We start from the raw sequence: 20,351 nt of genomic DNA on the forward strand, positions 1-20,351 counted from the left end.
ATGAGCACACGGTCTGTCCACAGGCCGCCTCAAGAAGCGTTTGACTGATTCTCATTCCTCAGTTAGTGGGACATGAAGGACAATGAAACCCACTGCATGCATAAACAATAGCCTTGGTCCATTACAATGATCAAGCTGGGTTCTCTCCGAGATGGCAAGGAAATGGGGAAAGCTCTCCAGAATGCTGCCATGACCCTGTTTTATCTTCCCCATCAATCAGTGACGCAGATCCAAGGTCTTATTCCCGAAGAGATGCCTCATCTCCCAAAAAAACCACAGAGAAAAGGCAAACGAAGTGTGCAGATTGATGAATAGACTCAAACTGACATAGAAACAGTATCACCAATTTTCTAAGAGATACATTTTCAAAAAATGCCACTTAAATATACAATAGGTCAGGAACTTTGATGAAAGGACAGAAAAAAGAGCCATAGTTAAGACTCCAACTTCATTACTTTGATTCCCTGACAGAGGTTGGGAAACGTTCCATAATTTTCCTCTAAAAGTTCCTAGGAAGTTATATTTTTATTTTTATTTTTAGTTTGAACATTTATTGCTCCTCTCTATGGACAATGGAAGCTATTAAAAGTCAACAGCATACTAAAATTCAGCTTCTCCTCTGCCTTAAAGAATAAGTTAAGAAGGTGTCTAACAGATAATTCCTCCTCACACAACCATAAAGTTTTTTTTGCATTTAAGTCAAACAGTAAATTTTATGAAAGGCAATCAAATCATTTAACTGAATTAGAGATTAAACTAAAACCGGTTATCATATTTAATCAGAAATGTAAAGAAGTGGTTTGATCAGATGTAATAACAGTTGCACCTTAGAGTCAGTGGTTCACATCAATTCATTCATTATTCATTATTTTACTCTTCTTCTCTTTTGCGGCACAAATAAACCCAAATAAGGTATCAAATGAAGTCCTCTACCAGAACCTGATACCACATTCAACCAAACCAACCATTACAGCACCACTGGTTCCACCTCCCTTGATATCATTCCGGCACATAATCACACAGCAACTAATCCCACACAGCAGGAAATTTAATTCAGCCAGATAAAAGTTCCAGCCTGACCCACCTCGCTGCACTCCCCTTTCTGAACACGCGTGTCAACAAGTTTGGTCGAATTACCCTGAAACATTTGGTGACAAAGTGTCCTTTCAGACATCAGTGCCCAGGTACGTTTTGCTCAACCCCGCAGTTTGTACAAGTAAACACTCGAACGCCTGTGAAAGGCCAGGCCTTTCCCTGAAAAGAGGGGATCTTGCGTACGGCAATGCCAAAAGTTCTGGACACACTGCTGGTGTGTTTGTGCGTGAGGTGATGGGTGTGCATTTGCAAAAATGTTACTATGTCAGTATGTGTGTGTGCACATGTGAGTGCATAAAGGTGTGTGTGTGTGTGTGTCTATAAGTGTAGGCGTGTGTTGACACATGTTTTTCTGTGGACAGCTGGACTCGAGTCCTCTGGGACTGGCGGTAAATGTTGTGACTGGGTGATCGCCGGGTTGTGTCAAGGCTTGTCTGGAGAGCGATGACCAATCGGTGAGATCTCAACACTCTCCGATGTGTACAACTGACCACTGCGTCCTACCTTATCCCTGATGGTTTTAATCTAATAAATCAACTCCACTCAGAGGAGTTATTCATTCACTTCATCTTTATCTAAAGGGCATAATACAATAAAAAAAAATCCTTTGGATGATTATACTAGGTACAGAGGGAAGTAAGGGGTGAGTATGATAAGAGTATGATAAATATCTCAAAAGAACTGACATTAAACCACAAAAATGCAACCGATATAAATAAAACCACACATCAAATCCACAACAAATTAATCAAGTAAAAAAAGTTGATAAAGATCAAATTTATCAGTGTAAATACTAAGATTACTGATAGCAGCTGTTTGGAAGTGAGGCAGAACAACCTTTGTCCCAGGACTTTGCTCCAGTGAGACTTGAGCGTTGATTGTAAATATTTGAGTAAGTGACTTCACATTTCAACAATGCGTTAATGATACTAAGCAGCTCAGAGTATAACTAACCATGAAAATATTGGGGAGACAACAAACGGGTGCATAGCAGAAACAAAAACCATACATTTACCCTAATGTGATTCTTTTTTTGTCAACTATTGTCAGAACTGTAGACTAGAGCAGCACTTCCAAGAACTGTAATAACTGCTTTTTTAAATGTGCAAACTCCGCTGCAGACAGCTAGCAACCGCTGCAATACCAAGGATCTGACACATTCCATCATTGACCCTTCTATTGTCAAAAACATCAAATTGAAAGTAATAAAATTACCTTTTTAAAACAGTAAAACATTATCCAAAAAAAAAAAAAAAAAAGGTTTCCAATTGAATTTCTGAATAAACTGAACCAAGTCAGATTAGTCCAGACTGTTTCTCAGCTGCATGGAGGCTAAGTGCTCATCATTCCCACAGGTATTTGTGAAGCTGCCTCATTGCAGAGCTGATTGATAAATTAATGACTCTTCTCCTCAGCAAGAGAAATTCAATTATAATTGCGGAAGCCAGCTGAATCATTAAAAAGGCCTAATAGAGATTACTTGATGGAGTTCAGAGTTTGGATGGAAAGACAACGAGATAGCAGCTGCTGATTCCTGACCCGTGACAAAGGCCAACTCTACCGTTCACATCCCAACACCGTAGATGATGATGCGATCCATTCTGAATGTGATGGAAGGTAGCACACATGTGGGTTCATTATATCCCGCTTCAAAGCGGTGACGTATTGTGACTGTCAGTGTTCGTCCGTTTATTCGTATTTCCACCAAATGTCTTCGCAACCGTTGCAGATTGAAAGATGAAACAAAAAGCACATTACTCGGGCAGCAAAGGGGATAAAAATTAGATGATGACCTTGACCATAAGAAGGTCAAGGTCAAATTTCAACTTTGAACTTTTCAATTTCAACTACCCTGAAAGGTCAAAACTAGGCACTTGTCAGGTACTACTTCCAGGGTACCCTGACTGACCCTTCGCGGGATGTTGCAGTCTCTAACTGCCTTGGTTCTTGTTACCTCTGCAATGAGGACCCTCGTCCCAGCCATCGGTGCAGTCAGGAACTCCATCGCACACTTTGCTCATGTGGATGCACACATCTGGGTCCAGGCACCCTTGTTCATTGACGGGACACTGGTTCACCCTGTTGTGGGAACCTAGAAAGAAAAAAAGACAAAAACGTTAAGGAACATCCAACAAACAAGCGATAAAAACAGACTTGTACATGCAACATGGACATTGACCACCTGTTTAAATTACTGGATGTATTCTAAATTCAGATTTGATGAATTTGAATCAGGCTTTTATTAGGCTGTGGGCCCTATAGCTTCTACTGTACATATCAACACACCATGAGAGATCTCTGGCAAGATCAAAAGGAGGAACATCCTCCTTTAGAAAATGTTAGATGTTTTCAGTCTAATCTCTAACCTTCATTAAAAGAGGCTCGGTCTCAGAGAAAGAAAGCAGCTAAGATAGACCGTCTCACGAAAGCACATACAAGCAGCACCAGGAACACATCCCTCCTTCCTCAGAAAGAACATCATGTAATAATTTGTCAGATATTGAAGGAATATCACCATAAAACTGAGACTGTCATGAATATTATAACACTGGAAACGATGGATTGAATCTTCAGGGGTGTGGAGCAAATGGGACAGAACATGATCTCATCTGGGCCAGAATTCTCCACCAGCATCAGATCAGAACATACAGTCGATGTGGTCTCTTCCCATCACTCTCTCCCACTCTTCTCTCTATCGCTCCTATCAGCCCACATTGTGGAGCAAACAGTTTGCTTTGGCTGTTTGTTTTTTTCTTCCTCCTCCTCCTCCTCCTCCTCCTCCACCTCTCTCTAACATCTGCTGACCCATTTTAGTAAAACACAGAAGAGAAAAAAAGTTTACCTCCTTCACGAAAGGATCTGTGGGTTCTGGGGGCTATGTAGAGCGTTTTGAGAGGATGAAATCTGAATATGTGCAGCCAGAGCTGCAAACTGGTTTCAGATGGCTCAGTTCAGAAACTGGCATGCAGCCTACAAAGTGTTCAAGCCTCCTAATATTAAGCAGAAAAACTTTACCAGATCCTTATTTCAGTAAGGACTCAGGTGTGATCAAAATGAATACTGTTATTTTTAGGAACACAGTTATAACAGACTTGACATGACATTCAACATGTCTCAGGCTCATGCCAGTCCAGTCAGATTGAGGTCATTTCTTAAGGAGGAAATAGTTCATATTGTAGAATTGCTTCCCCCTCGATAGCAACAACAAATGTCCATAGTTATTCTGAAGAAATGTGTCCTTCGATGAGTCAGACTGTCAATGTGTATAAAGACTGAGGTAGGAGAACATTTGCCTGCATGTCATCAACCTCTGAGGGAAACCACAAGTATTCCCACAGAATCCTCTCTATCCATTCCAGAGATTAGTAACCGCACACAGATCATAAAATGTAGCTCGGTTAAAACAAGTTCCTAAAAGTGACAAGACTTTCCATAATAATCTCACCACAACAGCCAGTGCAGTAAAACCTACAACATCTGAACAGAGAATTAGCCTCTAATACATCAAGCTTAAGGAGAGGGGGAGCAGCTCTCCCATTTGGGGGATGCTAGCATATTAGCAGCCCTCCTACAGCCTCTGCCTCTAAGCCAGCCTGATTTACATTCAATAAACTGCCAACATGGGGATTTCTACATAAACTGCTGTGCCAGGAATAAACTGCCATGCACACAGGAAATGAAACCCCTGCCAAGGATTTAGCAGTCGTCAACCGTTTATAAAAGACAAGTCATAGTGAAAGTCATCTGGATGATACCTGCTGCACAAATCTGTGTTACACATGAAAGCATATTTGGCAACGAGAGACTTGCTGTTGAAGGAGATCCATGTATATATGCACACACACACACACACACACACACACACACACACACACACACACACACACACACACACACACACACACACACACCTATATACACACACACACACACAGTAAATTCACAGTCTTTTTGCCTGATACTGGTAAATGTATGCAATCAGTTATCTGCCAAAAAAATAAATAACAGAAACTCATATTGCAGTTATGTATGAAGCACAGCTGCCACACACTCTGATCAATTAGGTGATGATGTCCATTGAAAAATTGACTGTAATTTGCTATTGGGCTCAAAACTAGGTAGAGAGTCATCACGCAAATAAGTGATCCAAAAATTAGTGATCCAAAAACTCTAAGAGCACATTCACAATTGTAGAATACAGTACGTGCTGCACAAGGGTTCAGAGAGAAGAGTAAAAACAAATCTTCCCTAAGCTGTGCAACATTAAAACATCCATGTTAGCACACTGCATCTAAATCCTTCTCAGAACTACAAAAAATTCAAGTAATAAAATCTGCAAAATACAAAAAAATTGATTTTAACCCACTTCAGCTGTGAGAGGAAACTCATTTTAGTCATCAATATTGGCTAAAAACATACAGATGGTTGAGCGGACACGCAGATAAACCTACTGGCACATACAGCAACATCTCATACTCGCTTCTAACTTTACAACACATTGACATAACAAGAACATGATTTTTTTTTTTTTTTTGGGACCTGCACTAACAACTGCCAGAAATGCATACCAAATAGGAAAAACTGAGTTCCACATAACAGTAATATTTTCCAGAAGTTGAACAGGGCCAAGCAACAGAGAACTAAATAGAAAGGACAATATAGAGGATTAAATAACTTTGCAGGAGGCACACTGGGGGCGAACTCTATGCTCTGTTCCAGTTTGGGATGTTGTTGGCACTGCATTACAGTAAGCTCCCCTTATACCGACAGTGGCCATTTCCTGTGTCATTTGTCAATAGAGACGGGGTATTACTGGGCAAATCTGTCCTCTATATATGCACATACATCAAACACATGCTCTGTAGCTAATGGTTTGCAGGCAGGCAGTCATTTCTCTAAGTGTAGTAGTTGGTGCTGGGATGAATTTGCTTTCACATATGTGGATGTTGATTTTTGGAAGGAATGGAATGACGATTTGGACAAAATCTCCTGCATGTCCGGTTTCACTCCATTCTTAAGAAACTGTTTTAGATTTCAAAAACTACCGTTTCCAAAAAAATCAATCCAAAGTTTTTGAGAAAGATGCCATGAAACTAATTTCGTATAATTATTCCTTTTAAAAAAGGACATTAGGTCTAGTTTCCAAGATATAACTCAGAGGCTTTTCCTCTCAAAGCATATTAATTCAAAAGGGTTCAGTGGATCATGGTTCAGAACACCCATCTTCTGCATATTTTGACTGTTCCTGTGAAACCGTTCTGACAGATCTTACATTATAGGTTATTACATCCCACTTCAAAGCTGTGATGTACTGTGATTGTCAGTGTTCGTTCGTCTGTCCGTTCGTTAGTACGTCCACCAAATATCTTTAAAACCGTTGCAGATAGAAAGATGAAACAAAAAGCAGATTACTCGGGTTGCAAAGGGGATGAAAATGAGATGATGACCTTGAGAAAACAAGGTCAAGGTCAAATTTAAACTTTTTTACACTCAGGAACCAGATAAGATAGAAAGACAAGAAAGAAGGCCAGTGTAAGACCATAGATCAAAGCTAGTGCTTTGATGTACCTATGCACTAGCTTTGATCTATGGTCAAAGCTAGTGCATAACTTTGACCTACCCTGAAGCTTTGACCCTGACTTACCCTGAAAGTAGGCCAGCCTAAGCCACGGGATGTTGAAGTCTCTGACTGCCTTGGTTCTTATTATAAGAAATGCAGGTGAGCTCATATTACTTCTGGTGCCCAGAATTCAATTGCTCTCACAAACAAGAGGGCCTTCACTCCTTTCAGTCCAAACGCTTATCACATTAAAAGGTCTTTGGCATCCGGTAGATCTTCCAATGTCAGTTTGAAGATTTATGCGGTGCCAGTGATTCAACCGTCTGCAATTTAGGTCATCAGGTGGGCAGCTTCGTCTGAACTGAAAGAACAGTCAGAACTCTTGTACTATTGTACAGATTGTGGATGTTTTCAAATCCAAACCTGCTCTGTCACAGATGACGGGAAGTACAAATTTAAATTAAGTTAGTTATATATTCATGTTAAGGGAGTATATAGTGCATATGTTTTTATAGTTCCGGTGCAACTCCTGATCTTTTCCATTCTTTATTTGCCGAGCTTTAAAAGTGAGATCATAGTCGCAGAGGTACCGGTGAGTTACACATTAATGCAGCATGTAATTATTTCCAGAGCATAGAGAGAACAAATCAAGATGACGCCTGATTATCAACAACCGGTTGGTCAAATTTTGTTTTTTTTTGTATTTCTATAAGTGACATTTTGAGACTTTTCTCAAATATTTGATTTTACATAACAAATAGATTAACACAATCTGGTTGATATGTTATTAGCCGCTGCTTAAGTATTTGCTATTGAAGCAAAGGGACACAATAATCACATAGAAAGGTTTAACAGTAATCTAACTTGTCACTTCACTGGGACAGGATTGTAGTTCACAGAGTTTAACAGTATAGGAGGGACAGAACTGCAGGGAGAACAATGCAAGATGTTTAGCACCACGGTGGGTAACACACAAAGGAAAATGTGGGAAATTACAACCTTCAAACCCTTTAGAGAGTAGATGGGGATAATTACATCATTGCATGTGATCTACTAATGGAGATATCAGTATGTCTTCAAAGTGTCCTCAGAGATTTTCATTGTTAAAATCTTCCAGCTTCACACATGAATGAAATGAGTGCCGTTTAATCATTATGATTCCAACAAATCATGAAACAAAACTAATTTTCATCTTTATAATCTTTCGAGTTCAAAGATGACAGTACACATTACCCTAGAGCTCAGTCCTTGTTTAATCCCCCCCCCCAGCGAAGAGGTTCTGGATTCCTCTAGCTTGTCTAACCAGGACTTTTGACATGAAAAAAACTGGCTTTCCCATATGTGCCTCCCTCCAACACCTCAACCTCTGGACCCCACCATCCCCCATCCCTCAGTTCCCATACTTGTGCAATGACATTAAATTTGGATCCCCTGTTGATCTTTTGTCTTGATCATAAAAGCCTGCTTTATTTTCTGCTCTTTGGGCTCTATGGCAGCCTCTGACTGACTGTCAGCTCAGATAAATAAGTTGTGCAGGGTGACATGAAGGCCTGCCTTTTGACTGACCCTAACCCTTTTGACTAACTCGCTCCTCCATGGGATCACACTTTAAACCAGCATGGACAACAAGGATATGGCTGTGCTGGGCCCTAATGAGGAGACCAAGGCACAAACAACTTACATTAGTGAATATACAGTAGAACCCCTATTTGAAGATCAGACCAAGTCTGTTAATAATAATGAAAGTATGAGTAGGAACAACACGAAAAAAAAAATGCATTGAACTAAAACGTTTTAAAGTGAATAGTATGGTGTGTATTTTTGCTATTTTTAGTTAGTTCCTTAATGTGGAAATAAATCCCAATTGTGTCAAAGTGATACATTCAGGGCTGGAAAAGTGGCTGTAAATTGTCAATTTTATCAATCCCCAAAAAACACAACTTGTATGCAGTAATCCACTTCACCAACTGTGCAGAAAATCACCAACAGTGTGTTGATTATGACAGATATTGCTACCTTGTGATGAGGGTCTCAGGTTTAATGGTATATGTCTGAATTTTCATTCAAAAAGGCAAAAAATAATGATAATGTGTTGTTTTGGCACTTTTTGCTCAAATCTATACAAGCACATATGTTTCCTTCCCTCTGGAGTATTTAACTTTTATAAGAAGCGACTTTCAACATAAAACACGGAGCAGATTTTTCATGAAACTTCACAGAAACTTATTTTAAATCACACAAAACCTTCATCATCCACCATCTTCAATTTGTTCTGACTAAATCCAGAGTTTATAACAACCTACAAAGACTTTACACCCACGTTTGAAGCCCACAGCGGGTGAGTGTTTGACATTAGAAAGATAGAGCTTGGGTGGAGTATCACTTAAAGCTGGATTCTTACAGTAAAACAGCACTGTGAACCTATTAAATCTGCCTGTTCAAACATTAACATCTGTTAAATTTGTTGCCACAGTATGGTCTCTGGCTTAGAATAAAAGTCTGTCACTGTATGAAATGCACCACAGAATATTTCCCCAACGTAACATACAAAGAGGCCATTAGAGACGAAGCGAGACGTCATCTACGACCAGAGGGGGAAACTGTGGAAGGTTACATCAGAGGAAAGGCTGGAGATGAAGATATGAGGGAAGGGGAACAGAGATGGCAAGAGTCTGGTGTCTCCACCCGCTGTCACAGATGGAGTGGAGAGCAGAAGACGGGGCGTGGAGGAGAAACGAAGTGGTGCCTGAGTGGCGTGAGAAAGCCTTGTGTTGTCTGTCTGCTGACAGCCTGGTGCAGCTGAGGAGGGCTCAGGCCCACAGACCAGAGGGATTTACAGGGCTTTGCTCCTTCCTCTGTGGAAGCGGTGTGTCAACCGCTGCCACTGCAGACCATCCTGCCCCCGCCTGGTGCCCCCCTGTGAGTAGAGCTACATGACTGATTACAGACTATGAAAGGACCCCCTCACAATATTACTGTAAAAGGCTGCTTCTATAGAAAATGGATTAGAGGTTTACAAAGCCATTTCCATTTTCCTCCTCAGCCTAAATACTAATCTTCTCATTTTCTCCTATTCAAAAGGCTTTTCTCTGTAGGATCATCCCTTTTCCCCCATCGCTCCATGCCTCCATTCCATCCCACCACCTCAGCATTAGGCTCTTCCTTGTTGTCTTGGAGAAGCTGCTGAGGCATGACAGTCAGACGGACCGGACAAAGGACGAGGCTGGCGAGCGTCCAGAGGGGCTCGAGGGCGAACGATGGACAGATAACCTCGTTGTGTGGCCCGCCGTCGCCTTGGGCAGCTGGACAGACGTGATAACTCAATCTTCCCATCTGACCTCCTGACCAGCTCGGCCTCTGGCGATGGCATCCACTGACATGTGCCAGAGTGGACGTGTGCCAGGAGATGTGGCATTGGTTATGTGATGGAAGGTGCAATTACAGTATCATTAAACTAACTAGACAAGAACTTTACAGTGTTGTAGTTCAAACTGTTCCGTTGAGCAAAATGTCTCGGTATCATTATGAAACTGCATTCCAAGATGTATCTCCTCAAAATGAGTTTGGAGCACCAACAAGAAAAAATGTTGACGCACAAGTTGTACCAACTTTAAATGACAGCTTGACATGATTAAAGAGAGGTGCAGGTCATTTTCAAATGTTAACTATTTTGAGCTAACAGCTCCTTTTCTCTCTGATTGAAAGAGGATGGCACTGCATGGAGAAAAATAAAGCAATAATTTGTTTGGTTGAAATGCATTTCGCCCACAGTTCAAACATCCCAGTTTGGACTTTTTCATGTTAAATTAGGGTTTTATAAAAAATAAAAATAAAAAACTACAAGGGAATTACAAGCAGACAGCTGACAAGTTGCATATGTTTATTTTTTTGAACATGTTTAAGGATGAAAGGGATTCCTTCATGGCAACTATTTCTCATGACGGAGAAAGTGCTTACATGCTAAGGCTTATTCATACATCTGTTCCTATTCACTGGCTCAACCATAATGAATGAAGTTCACGCAAGAATCATAATTGCATACAGACATGAAAAGCAGAAAGCAAGCGGCGGTCCATTGATGGTGTACTTTTACTGAATCAGTACTTATACTGATTTAATAAACACAATTTGGTGAAAGAAAAGACCAATAATTGACTGATCATTTGACACCCCTGATCCTGCTGTTGAAGACAGACAGTAAAGTGGACCAAATGACAGACACTTGCGCTCTGAAAAGACTGCCATAAATTTACAATCTACATTTACAATTTACAACCGTTCACAATCCGGTCAATTGTGAATGGCAAGTGTAACCAGTATTACTAAGTGGTTGCAGGATTGTGACTTTCACTGTGGTTCTACGGTGTACCGATAAAGTAAAATAAGGTCCAGTATGCCACGCAGAAAGTTCAAAATTTAAAAAAAAATGGCATAACAGAAGCTCGTTTTACACTTTGTGTAAATGTTAGGAAGACATTTTTGGGGTGGGGGGGTTGTATCTTCTCTGTGATGGCTGCAGAGGGAATAACAGCCAAATCAGACACCAGGGCAAACGTTCCAATTGAAAGGAAGTAGAGATGGGAAGTGATTTTCAAATATTCAAAAAGGCGTTAATTAAAAATTGATTTGTATTTATGATTTTTCTTTTGTTTTTACCCACACCTGGTGCCAGAAAGTGGGGGTAATACCTCATAGGCGATTTGTAACTGCTATTACCAAAAGAATAATAACACACTATTATATAAAGGTAAAAGTGTCTGATTAAAGCTCCAAAGTACCGACACATATTGATGAGTACTTTTTCTTGAAATGCCCAACCCAGTAGGACAGGAGAGGGGTAACATTTTGATAATACAGAATTTAATTTAGCAGCTAACTCAAAGAACAGGAAAAATAGGAAACGTCTTCAGATAGAGGCCTGGGAGCGCCGCCTTCTGTGAGCAGAGGACATCTACCATCTTCTGACTGAGAAGGTAAATTGCATTTGCTGTGCTATTTCATGAAACTCAGCTCGACAGATATAGGAAACGGCACATGAGACACCACCGCAGTGCTGTTAAGGGTACCGGGAAAAACCATAACTTTAACCTCCTTTGACTGTGGTACAGACAGCACTTTCAATTTTAACAGCAGCATTGTTAAAACTAATGTTTGTTGCAATGCTACTATTTATAGATGCTCACTAACCTCAACTTTGATGAACCAAAAGTGAATGTTTCGATCAGGAAGTACAGTATAACTGTGTGCCAAATCTTTTAACGTCTTTTCTGTCTCTGCCGGGTTTTAAAATGCTATGATATAACAGTAACTCAACAATCTGCATGATTAAGCAGATTGAGAATTATTGAGATGATTAAGAATAAATAAAAGACATTTTGATAATGACAGTCCAACACAAAAAACTTTGTTTTGACTCGAGTCATTTCTGAACCTGATGATGATAAACTTTACCTTATGCTCTTATATGGAGAAGAGCAGCACACACACACACAACCCAACAGGATGCTTTATTTAAAAAATTACCTGTTAGATGACGAGGCTTTAATAATACACCACAACTAAAAAGATAAATACCACACTACCACTGAGACACACGGGGTATAAACTCCTGCTCTGAGGGCATTTGTCATCCACTTCCTGAGTCCTAAAACTGTGTGCAATTGAGGTGAAGTGGTTCGTCTGAAATCCACTGAAGTCCTACAGGGAGGGTGAGCCGGTGCAGTCCTACCAGTCCTAACAGGGTCACACCTTCAGACAGGAGCCTATGCAGACAGCCTTCTGATGGCTATCCAAGTGTCTACTGGGGGCTGGGGGGGGGGGATATGAAGGCCCAAGATCTGGCAATCTACCAAGTCCCCACCGATCCATTTAAGATGATAAGTCATGCAGATCCAACTGAAAAAACAGGCAACCCGACACGCATCTCCCCATCATCTGCTTCAGTTCACCTCAAATAAACAAGCTCACAGGCTAAGGATGGTGACACGCAACATCAACCCCTAGCATCAATTGCTACCTCAGCTACAGAATGTCAATGCCTCATTGGATCCGACGTTTCAACCCTACCACTGTGGCAGAAGTCTGTCTTTAGCTCCTCAGCATAATTACAGCCCAGATGAACGGTTTGGAAACAACAGGCAATTAGAGCTCCAGACAGACTGATACTGAATGGTGCACTTTCTTCCTGCATGATCAAAGATCCACCCCAGACAAAAGCTCACATTTAACAACACCCACCACTCTGGAGGGAGTTAATTCATGATCATTGTAAACAAAACAGGTGGCATTTACCAAAAAAAAGCCCCAAAACTTTAAATTCAGCCAATTTAGCAATTGCCTGGTTTTTGTCCAAATATATCTTGAGTTTGAATATAGGTGGAATTATAAAAAGGTCGTTTTTATTTTCACTGCACACAAGTGCACTTTTGAAATGATACACATCTGTCCATGAAACAATAGCTCCACATATTTTCCGGTTTTGCGGTCACTGATTTATACTCTGGTCATACTGTGGCGTTATTCTGCTAAAGACGGATGTACAACTAAAAAGGAAAGAGGAAGAAGAGGAGAAAAGAAAGGGGAAGACAAGAAGACAAAAATTGTTCTGCCTTGCAAAATCTCTTTGTAAGTTCTCTTTGTAAACCAAGCCTGTAGTTAGTAATTAACTCAAACTGGAGATAAAGTAAGTACAGCAGCTTGCACCACTCTAATTCCTGTCAACATTAACAGACAAAACTAGACTGTGGTTGGGGAACATGTTGGAACAAAATCCTAAAGTGCAAGGAATTGTCTTGGAATCCTCAGACTTTCATAAACTAAGTTTGAAAGAGAAAGCCGAGGTAAAGTCCATGGTGGATAAAAGAGCTGTGAATTAACAAAAATGACACCCAGTCAATCCAGATTCCAGTATTATCTGAGGAGAATCAATGTTTATCAAAGACTCCCATTAACTCTGCTATTCCCATAAGACTGGAGGACTGCCTTGTTTACAAAATGCTGGTCAGATTGCCCCTTTCCATCCTAGAGAACGGGCTGATGACCTGCAAGCCAACACCCTTTGAATTGAAAGAGTTTAAAGAACAACATTCAACATTCTTCTGAGTCAGATGGATTTTACAAACAACCTTCAGAGTCAAACTCCCCCATATTTACTGACTCAGGCCAATTCACTTTTTAGCTTTATCTGCAGCACTCCCTTCCAAGCACGACTTCCATTAAATGGATTGCTGGACTAAGTGACTGGATAGGAGCACAGTCTGGCTGTCGATCACAGCAATACTTAAAAGATACCTTTGACTGTGCTTGTTAGACCGCAAACAGAGCCAAAGGTAGAGAAGGTGCATTAATTGCAGAGAGGGATGTATGTGATTGGTGCCTCTGCAACTTAAATAAACAGATAAGTGGGTTAACTGCAGATACAGTGACAGGCAGATTAGGAGCCATGTGAAGCAGGTAATTGAGCAGAACATGTCTTAATGTTCTGTGAAACACCACCCTCCATTTCACCAGGCAGAAAACAATTCAAGCATTGTCTGTGTCATTAAATTGTATCAGCGCTATGAAATAACAAAATCACTCAATTCAATTACTTAATAAGAACAATCAGAAGTTGACATCTCCCTCAACACAAACCCAATAAAACATGTTTGCTCGAGGATGCATTAGGATATGACAGCCTTCATTTCTTCACTGAACAGATAAGTGTTGGTTTTGTCTTTTTTATTTCCCTGGAAAAGATGCCAGACCTTCAAAGTCACCTTGAATTAAACTTTCAGAGGAAAATCTCAGAACTAAGATTTGTGAAACTAGAACGTATAGTCTACAGCATATGCTCCAGACAACATTTAATCAAGGTTCAGAGAGATGAATGGACAATGACTATGTCCCCGCTCATCTCAAGGTTAGGGGGAATAAAAAGGGTAGAAGTTATATGGCTGCACCTTGAGCAAATTGAACATGACATTACTGATCATAATTGACAATTTTCTGTTCACTCTGAAGACGACTGAGCAAAATAGAACTAAATTCTCACTGTAAAGTTTTGTGAATCATGAAGTATGGGCCCGATGAAGCAGGCCGGAGAACTCTTTTCTCAACAGAATCCAAATTGTATTTTGGCCGTGAATAAGTCTTGCAGTTCATTTCCAGATGGATTCATTTCTAAGATTAGATATTTAACAATGTCACAACTCAAGAAGATAAAGTGATAAAGTGGCCCGTCCATCGGAGTGAATCCAACTAATTCCTCCATTTCAATAAAGAGTTAATGGTCCAAAGCAACGTGACACAATACACCCCTTCAGGAAAATCACACACTTTCAATCTCTCGCCATACATGTTGATGCTGTATTGTGTTTTTACACATAGTAACAAGTCTCCTAATGCCGTTTGTCAGCTGCTTGTCCCTGCCTGTCAAACTATTGGGAGAATTCTTGTGACATTACAGATGTAAAGGTGTGGCACACAAAGACAATATCACCTCAAGCGACCACATGTAAACAGAGGGATGGGGAGGTGGCGGTGGCGGGGGACAGGGGGTTAATCGGGGACAGTTTACAGATGAAACAGGATGGAGAGGCTGACAGAAGTGAGTGGCTGGGACAAGACTCTAAGGGACTGTGCAGATCTGGCAAGAGTCTGGACAAGAGCAGACACATCCCTGAATGTTCAGACTAAACATGGCTGCATAATTAGAGCCATAATTCAGAAGAGCAGCCGGAGCACACACTGTGAGCCTGTGCCCCGTGTAGACAGGGCACAACCTACCTTCTTATGCAGCACTAAAGGAAATGTTCTGAACACTGCGCTGCTCTCTCTTCAAAGGTATTGATGTGCTGGTACATCAGGTGCAGCGACAGCATTGTAATGAGAAGACGCTCAATTTGCAAAATAGCAAGACCAAGAAAACAAAGCCAACTTAAAGCAGAAATATAAATTAGCCAGAAGAACAGCTTGGAAAGGACATGAGAGCCTAAGGACGCTCGTCCGTCTGCTGGGAGACCATTTTAGCAGCCGCTTTTTGTGAAGCCGTACTTACAGATATCTGGAGATTCATCCGAGCCATCTGGACAGTCTTTCTCCCCGTCGCAGCGCCAGCCTTTGGAGATACAGGTCACTTGGTCTTTACATACAAACTGCTTTGAGCTGCAAGTCTTGGGGTGGTCATCCGCTTTGGGAGCTAGAAAAATGAAAGGGGAGAAAGATGATGAAAATCTACTGTGGCTGGATATGCTAGTCAATCACAAAGTCATTTAGTGAGTTTTAAGGACCTATTCTAAGAAATACCAGCATGAGATCGAATTCTTTAATGTCATTTAATGTAGTTTCTTTCCTCAACAATTACCTCTCCTGTACTGCAAACTACATGGGATATTTCCAGGGCAAAGCAACATACAAGGGTCAATCCAAGTTTACAATGAAGTTTTTGTATCAAAAGACCAACAGCCATGCTCTATTCAGAAAAAAAAAACTCCCCTGCAAGTTTACAACCGACACTGGTTCCTTTTAGCTCTGGGTTTGTTTGTCGTTTCCTCTCTTCTTACGGACATCTCATTTCTTTCTGCTTTTTTTTTTTATTTTTATTACTCCTAAGGTGTTTTTTAAACTTCTACCACAGAGGCTCTTTCATGTGTCCCAGAGCAGACATAGCTGGGCATTCAATCACCATGTGAGCCATGGGAAACTGCAGAGCGCTGTAGTTCTGGGCAGTAAGTCAGCGCAGATTGTTGAGGTGCACCGCAGACGAGCAGCACCACAGCAACGCTCACGACCCATCAGCAGTCTGACACTGCTGGCATGCTTTAACCCAGCCACACTGCAAATCCATGGTCAGACAGAGGCCTGCAGACACAGCGCTGCCTTAAAATGACAACATTACATGTGTCACTTACTAAGAAATGTATTCAAAATGACATCTTCACCCAAATTACAAACATTTCTCACACAGAATTTGTGGTATGCTGCAATGATAGTTCCACTTTTATGATTAGATGCATTGGTTTCCTGAGAATTATAATGCTTGAACATTTCTGCAGTGCAGCTACCACAGGTGCATGACAATGAAGAGCAGTTGAAGAAAGGTTATTTAAGTGGCCACTAAAATAAATTATTTCTTAAACTTTGCATCTGAGAAAAATAGCTCTCACAGTAAAAAGGTTGAATAAATCTGTACTTATAACACTAAAATACTAAAAAAAAGAAAAAAAGCGTAGAAGTAAAACGTTGAAATAAAATTTTCTAGATTCCCAAAAGATTTAAATACTCTTCTTCTGGAAAAACATTGAATATTTTTCAAGCTACAGTGCAGAAACCCTCATCTGAGACAAATCCCACTCACTGAGGAGTGTAAATTCGACTTGTAACCGTGGAAACAAAATAAAGTGCGCATGATAAAGGTTCTTAAAAAATAGGATCTGCTCCAGAAATTAAACCAACCACCAGAAGGAGCCTACCCTACTTGTAACCAAGGAAAAGGAAAAAAATAAAACCTATAAAAACTCTTTAATAGCAAAATGCCTGGATTCGTTACTTGGCTTGTCTCATTTTGTGACAAAATAATGAAAAAGTTTTGAGTAATGCAACAGAATTCAAACATAATGTCTGGAACTTACCCTGCGTCTCCATGTGGATGTTGGGATGATAAAACCAAAACTATGTGTGTAGTTACGCACAATTAGCCTTGATTTACGTGAATAGACCCTTTAAATGAAACACAATATTGAATTATATTGTATGACTGGATGCAATCAAGGAGTCCATTTCAGAGAAAGTTGCCGTTACTGTACTGTTGTGCAGCAACATCCTGGGCATAACGGCACCGAAGGCCTCATTGTGATTCTCTGCAGGGCCTGAGCCCTCTCTCACCCTGGATGACTTGCCTGCCCCATGTACTTGGCAGGCAGAGAGGTGTTTGAGGGTGGGCTGTAAAGGGGGTGCACCGCAAGGGGGCTGAGATGTGACTGAAATCACAACAGAGCAAGAGGCTAGTGTATCATGGCAAACACGTTCCCTTTGAGTATTGGGCTAAAAGGGGTTTAGGTCCTGTTTTTTCATGTGACAGTAAAAAAAAGTCAAACACAAAGACTTCTGAGTGTCGTACTTTTGTAAATACAATTAGAGGTTGAAGGGTTTTGGGGATCAGATCACAGCTCTTCCTTATTTCGCCAACACCTTGATATTTGAGGAGATTGGAAGAAAGAGAGCACTAGAGTTTAAAATGCAAAGTGTTCACCCCATTCTTCTCTTTGCACAATGGCAGAAGCACGGCTTAGAAAAACAGAATTCAAGTAATTCAAGAGGAAATTCTGCCATGAAATGCCAGAACACAGAGTGTGTGTATGTAATGTTGTAAGAATACGAGCAGAGGGAGAGTAACAGCTGCAAAAGAATTAATTCGTCCAGCTTTCCAGTGTCCCTTTACATTTTTATAGTGAATACACTCGATTTACATCTGCTGACATGTTTCCATCTAATCTAGCCAAAGAACCAACAATCAAACGAGCAAACAGGCCGACTGAACTCTGAGCTGAAATGAGTAAAAGCATTGATATGCCCAACAGGCTGCTCTGTGAGGGCCTCTCTCCGGAACTCTCTCTGGTCCCCGAGTCAAGCAGCTGGGTTGAACCAGTTGTTCCCTTCGAGTTGGTATAAAACTGGAAATAAAACATTGTGGGTTCTAATTTTATCATGGCTTTACACACCAGCATGAAATAACCGCAGAGGAGAGAATCTCTGAGTCTAATTGGAGGTTATGGTAGAGGAGGGGTTGGAGAGAGGGGGAAAGACTGGCAGCCTTCCACCTCAGCAGTCCTCTTTAAAAGCCCACTGAAATATCTCAAACAGAGATGTGAATTGTTAATTCAGCCTGCACACACCCCCCACCCCCACCAAAGTTACAGCCAAAATTCTAACATATTTTAGAGTGCAAAAATACGGCTGTGCTCTTGAACCATTTAAGTCCACTTTACCTACAAATGTAAATGAGGCAGGCCTTTATCCCAACAGCAAATCAATACCATTGAATGTTTTTTGCCTCCTCATTGTGCCTTTCGACAACTTAAATATTTCCTGTTGCAACAAAAACACAACTTTTTCACACTGACTAAAAAAGGTGGAAAAATAAAAACTAAATCATCCGAAAGCATCAGAATGGTCACAAATAATAACCTCAGTCATGGTTTCTGATCAATAGTGAATGTATGATGAGCATATGAGTATCAGAGAACTGGAAAATAAGAACTTTCACACAAGGTGAGGGTAAACGGTCACCAAAACATGACACCATGTATGAATTTATGCATTTGTCTCATCTGAGACATGATAAAAAGACAGGGCCTCTCACTTCCCCTCTTAATAGTCAAAATATGATATACGGTCCTTCTTTTATTTCAAATGGAGTTGAGAATGTTGAGTCTTCTCAGTTGGAAGCCAACGAATGCCTGAAGGCCAGCGATCTGTGAAAATTTTGAGGATATATTTGTCCATTAGACATGGGATTAGTGTTTCTACCCAACTAAACATCTAATTCTCAACACTCAGCCAAACGGATCATTTCACTTTTCCGGCATTTTCAAGATCTAAGTTGGATAAGGAGACGTTCAAGGACACAAAAATCAGATATTTGATGTTAAAATCAGCAACCAGCAACTATAATTCTTTTTTCCCCCCTTATTATCTTGTCATATTAGGAATAGCATGATGAATTGGCATTTAAGAATGAACAAACTAAGGATCCTCCACCCCTTTTAACCACTAGCTTTTAATTGATATAATTCAGAGAAGAATGTGAAATCGAGAGTCTTAGTTGCCCTGAAGAAAAAAAAGCATGAACCATAAGCAAATGAGAAAACCTGAGAACTATTTAAAGTCCAGTCTTTCATTTGTAGTAGGAAATCATTTTTATACAACCCAAAAAACTTGATATCAAGCCTCCAGTGGAATTCTGTGGGACGAAACAGGATGGGATGGTGAGTAAATAGTGTTATGACACCAATTCAGCTGCCAAGTGATGGAGGCCATCACCAGCTGGGACACCACACTGACCCACTTCCCCCACCCTCATCTGTCTCTCTGAATGTAGCCGTCCCCGCTCCACAAATCAACTCCAGATCCACGCAGCGCATTCCAGCACCTTCTAATTGATTGCATATGTTTGGCTTTGCCTCCAAAAGACAAACCGTTAAAGACACACCGTTGGATTCAAAGATACCAAACGGCCTCAGTCGTGAATTGGAGGGGAAATTACATGTTGCTTGTTTATCTTTGTTAGAATAGCCTGGAGTGCTTATTAAGTGTCTGAAAGGACGAAGTTCATTTAAAAAGTTCTATGTGCCTGGACTGTTTATCACAAGTTGGATCTAGTTAAACACACACAGACTGTGTTGAAATGATCAAACAAATTTATTTGTAAAAATTACTTTTGTTTCACACCATCGTCACTCCGGCACTTGGTATTCAACTGAGCAAACCCCTTCGTGGATAATTTCTAGGCTGGGCAATGGAGCGTGGATTCTATTAAATGTGGTTAAAAGAATGTGAAATGGCTTGAATGAATGAATAAATAAATGGAGCTCTGGGCTCCTGATGGTCTTGCTGCCTATAATGACAAAGCCAGGAGAAAGTGTAAATAAAGCCAGGACTGCCTCTCATCACAGATCACCTCACGCCTTCCCGCTCCTCCGCTGTGAAACTTCGGTAT

At 40.7% G+C, this 20,351-nt stretch overlaps 1 protein-coding gene across 2 annotated transcripts in view; it reads right to left on the reverse strand.

The window, feature by feature from the left end:
- lrp1ab (low density lipoprotein receptor-related protein 1Ab) overlaps nt 1-20,351 on the reverse strand; it is an 86,019-nt gene that overhangs the window by 58,950 nt on the left and 6,718 nt on the right. For both annotated transcript variants that reach the window (XM_068325929.1, XM_068325921.1), the window contains exons 2-3: nt 15,693-15,833; nt 3,050-3,187 (exon numbers count right to left, since the gene is read on the reverse strand). In XM_068325929.1, coding sequence (XP_068182030.1) covers nt 3,050-3,187; nt 15,693-15,833 — 279 coding nt within the window. The remainder of the gene's footprint in view (nt 1-3,049; nt 3,188-15,692; nt 15,834-20,351) is intronic.

Source organism: Antennarius striatus, chromosome 2 (assembly GCF_040054535.1).
Source record: "Antennarius striatus isolate MH-2024 chromosome 2, ASM4005453v1, whole genome shotgun sequence".
NCBI classification, from domain to species: domain Eukaryota; kingdom Metazoa; phylum Chordata; class Actinopteri; order Lophiiformes; family Antennariidae; genus Antennarius; species Antennarius striatus.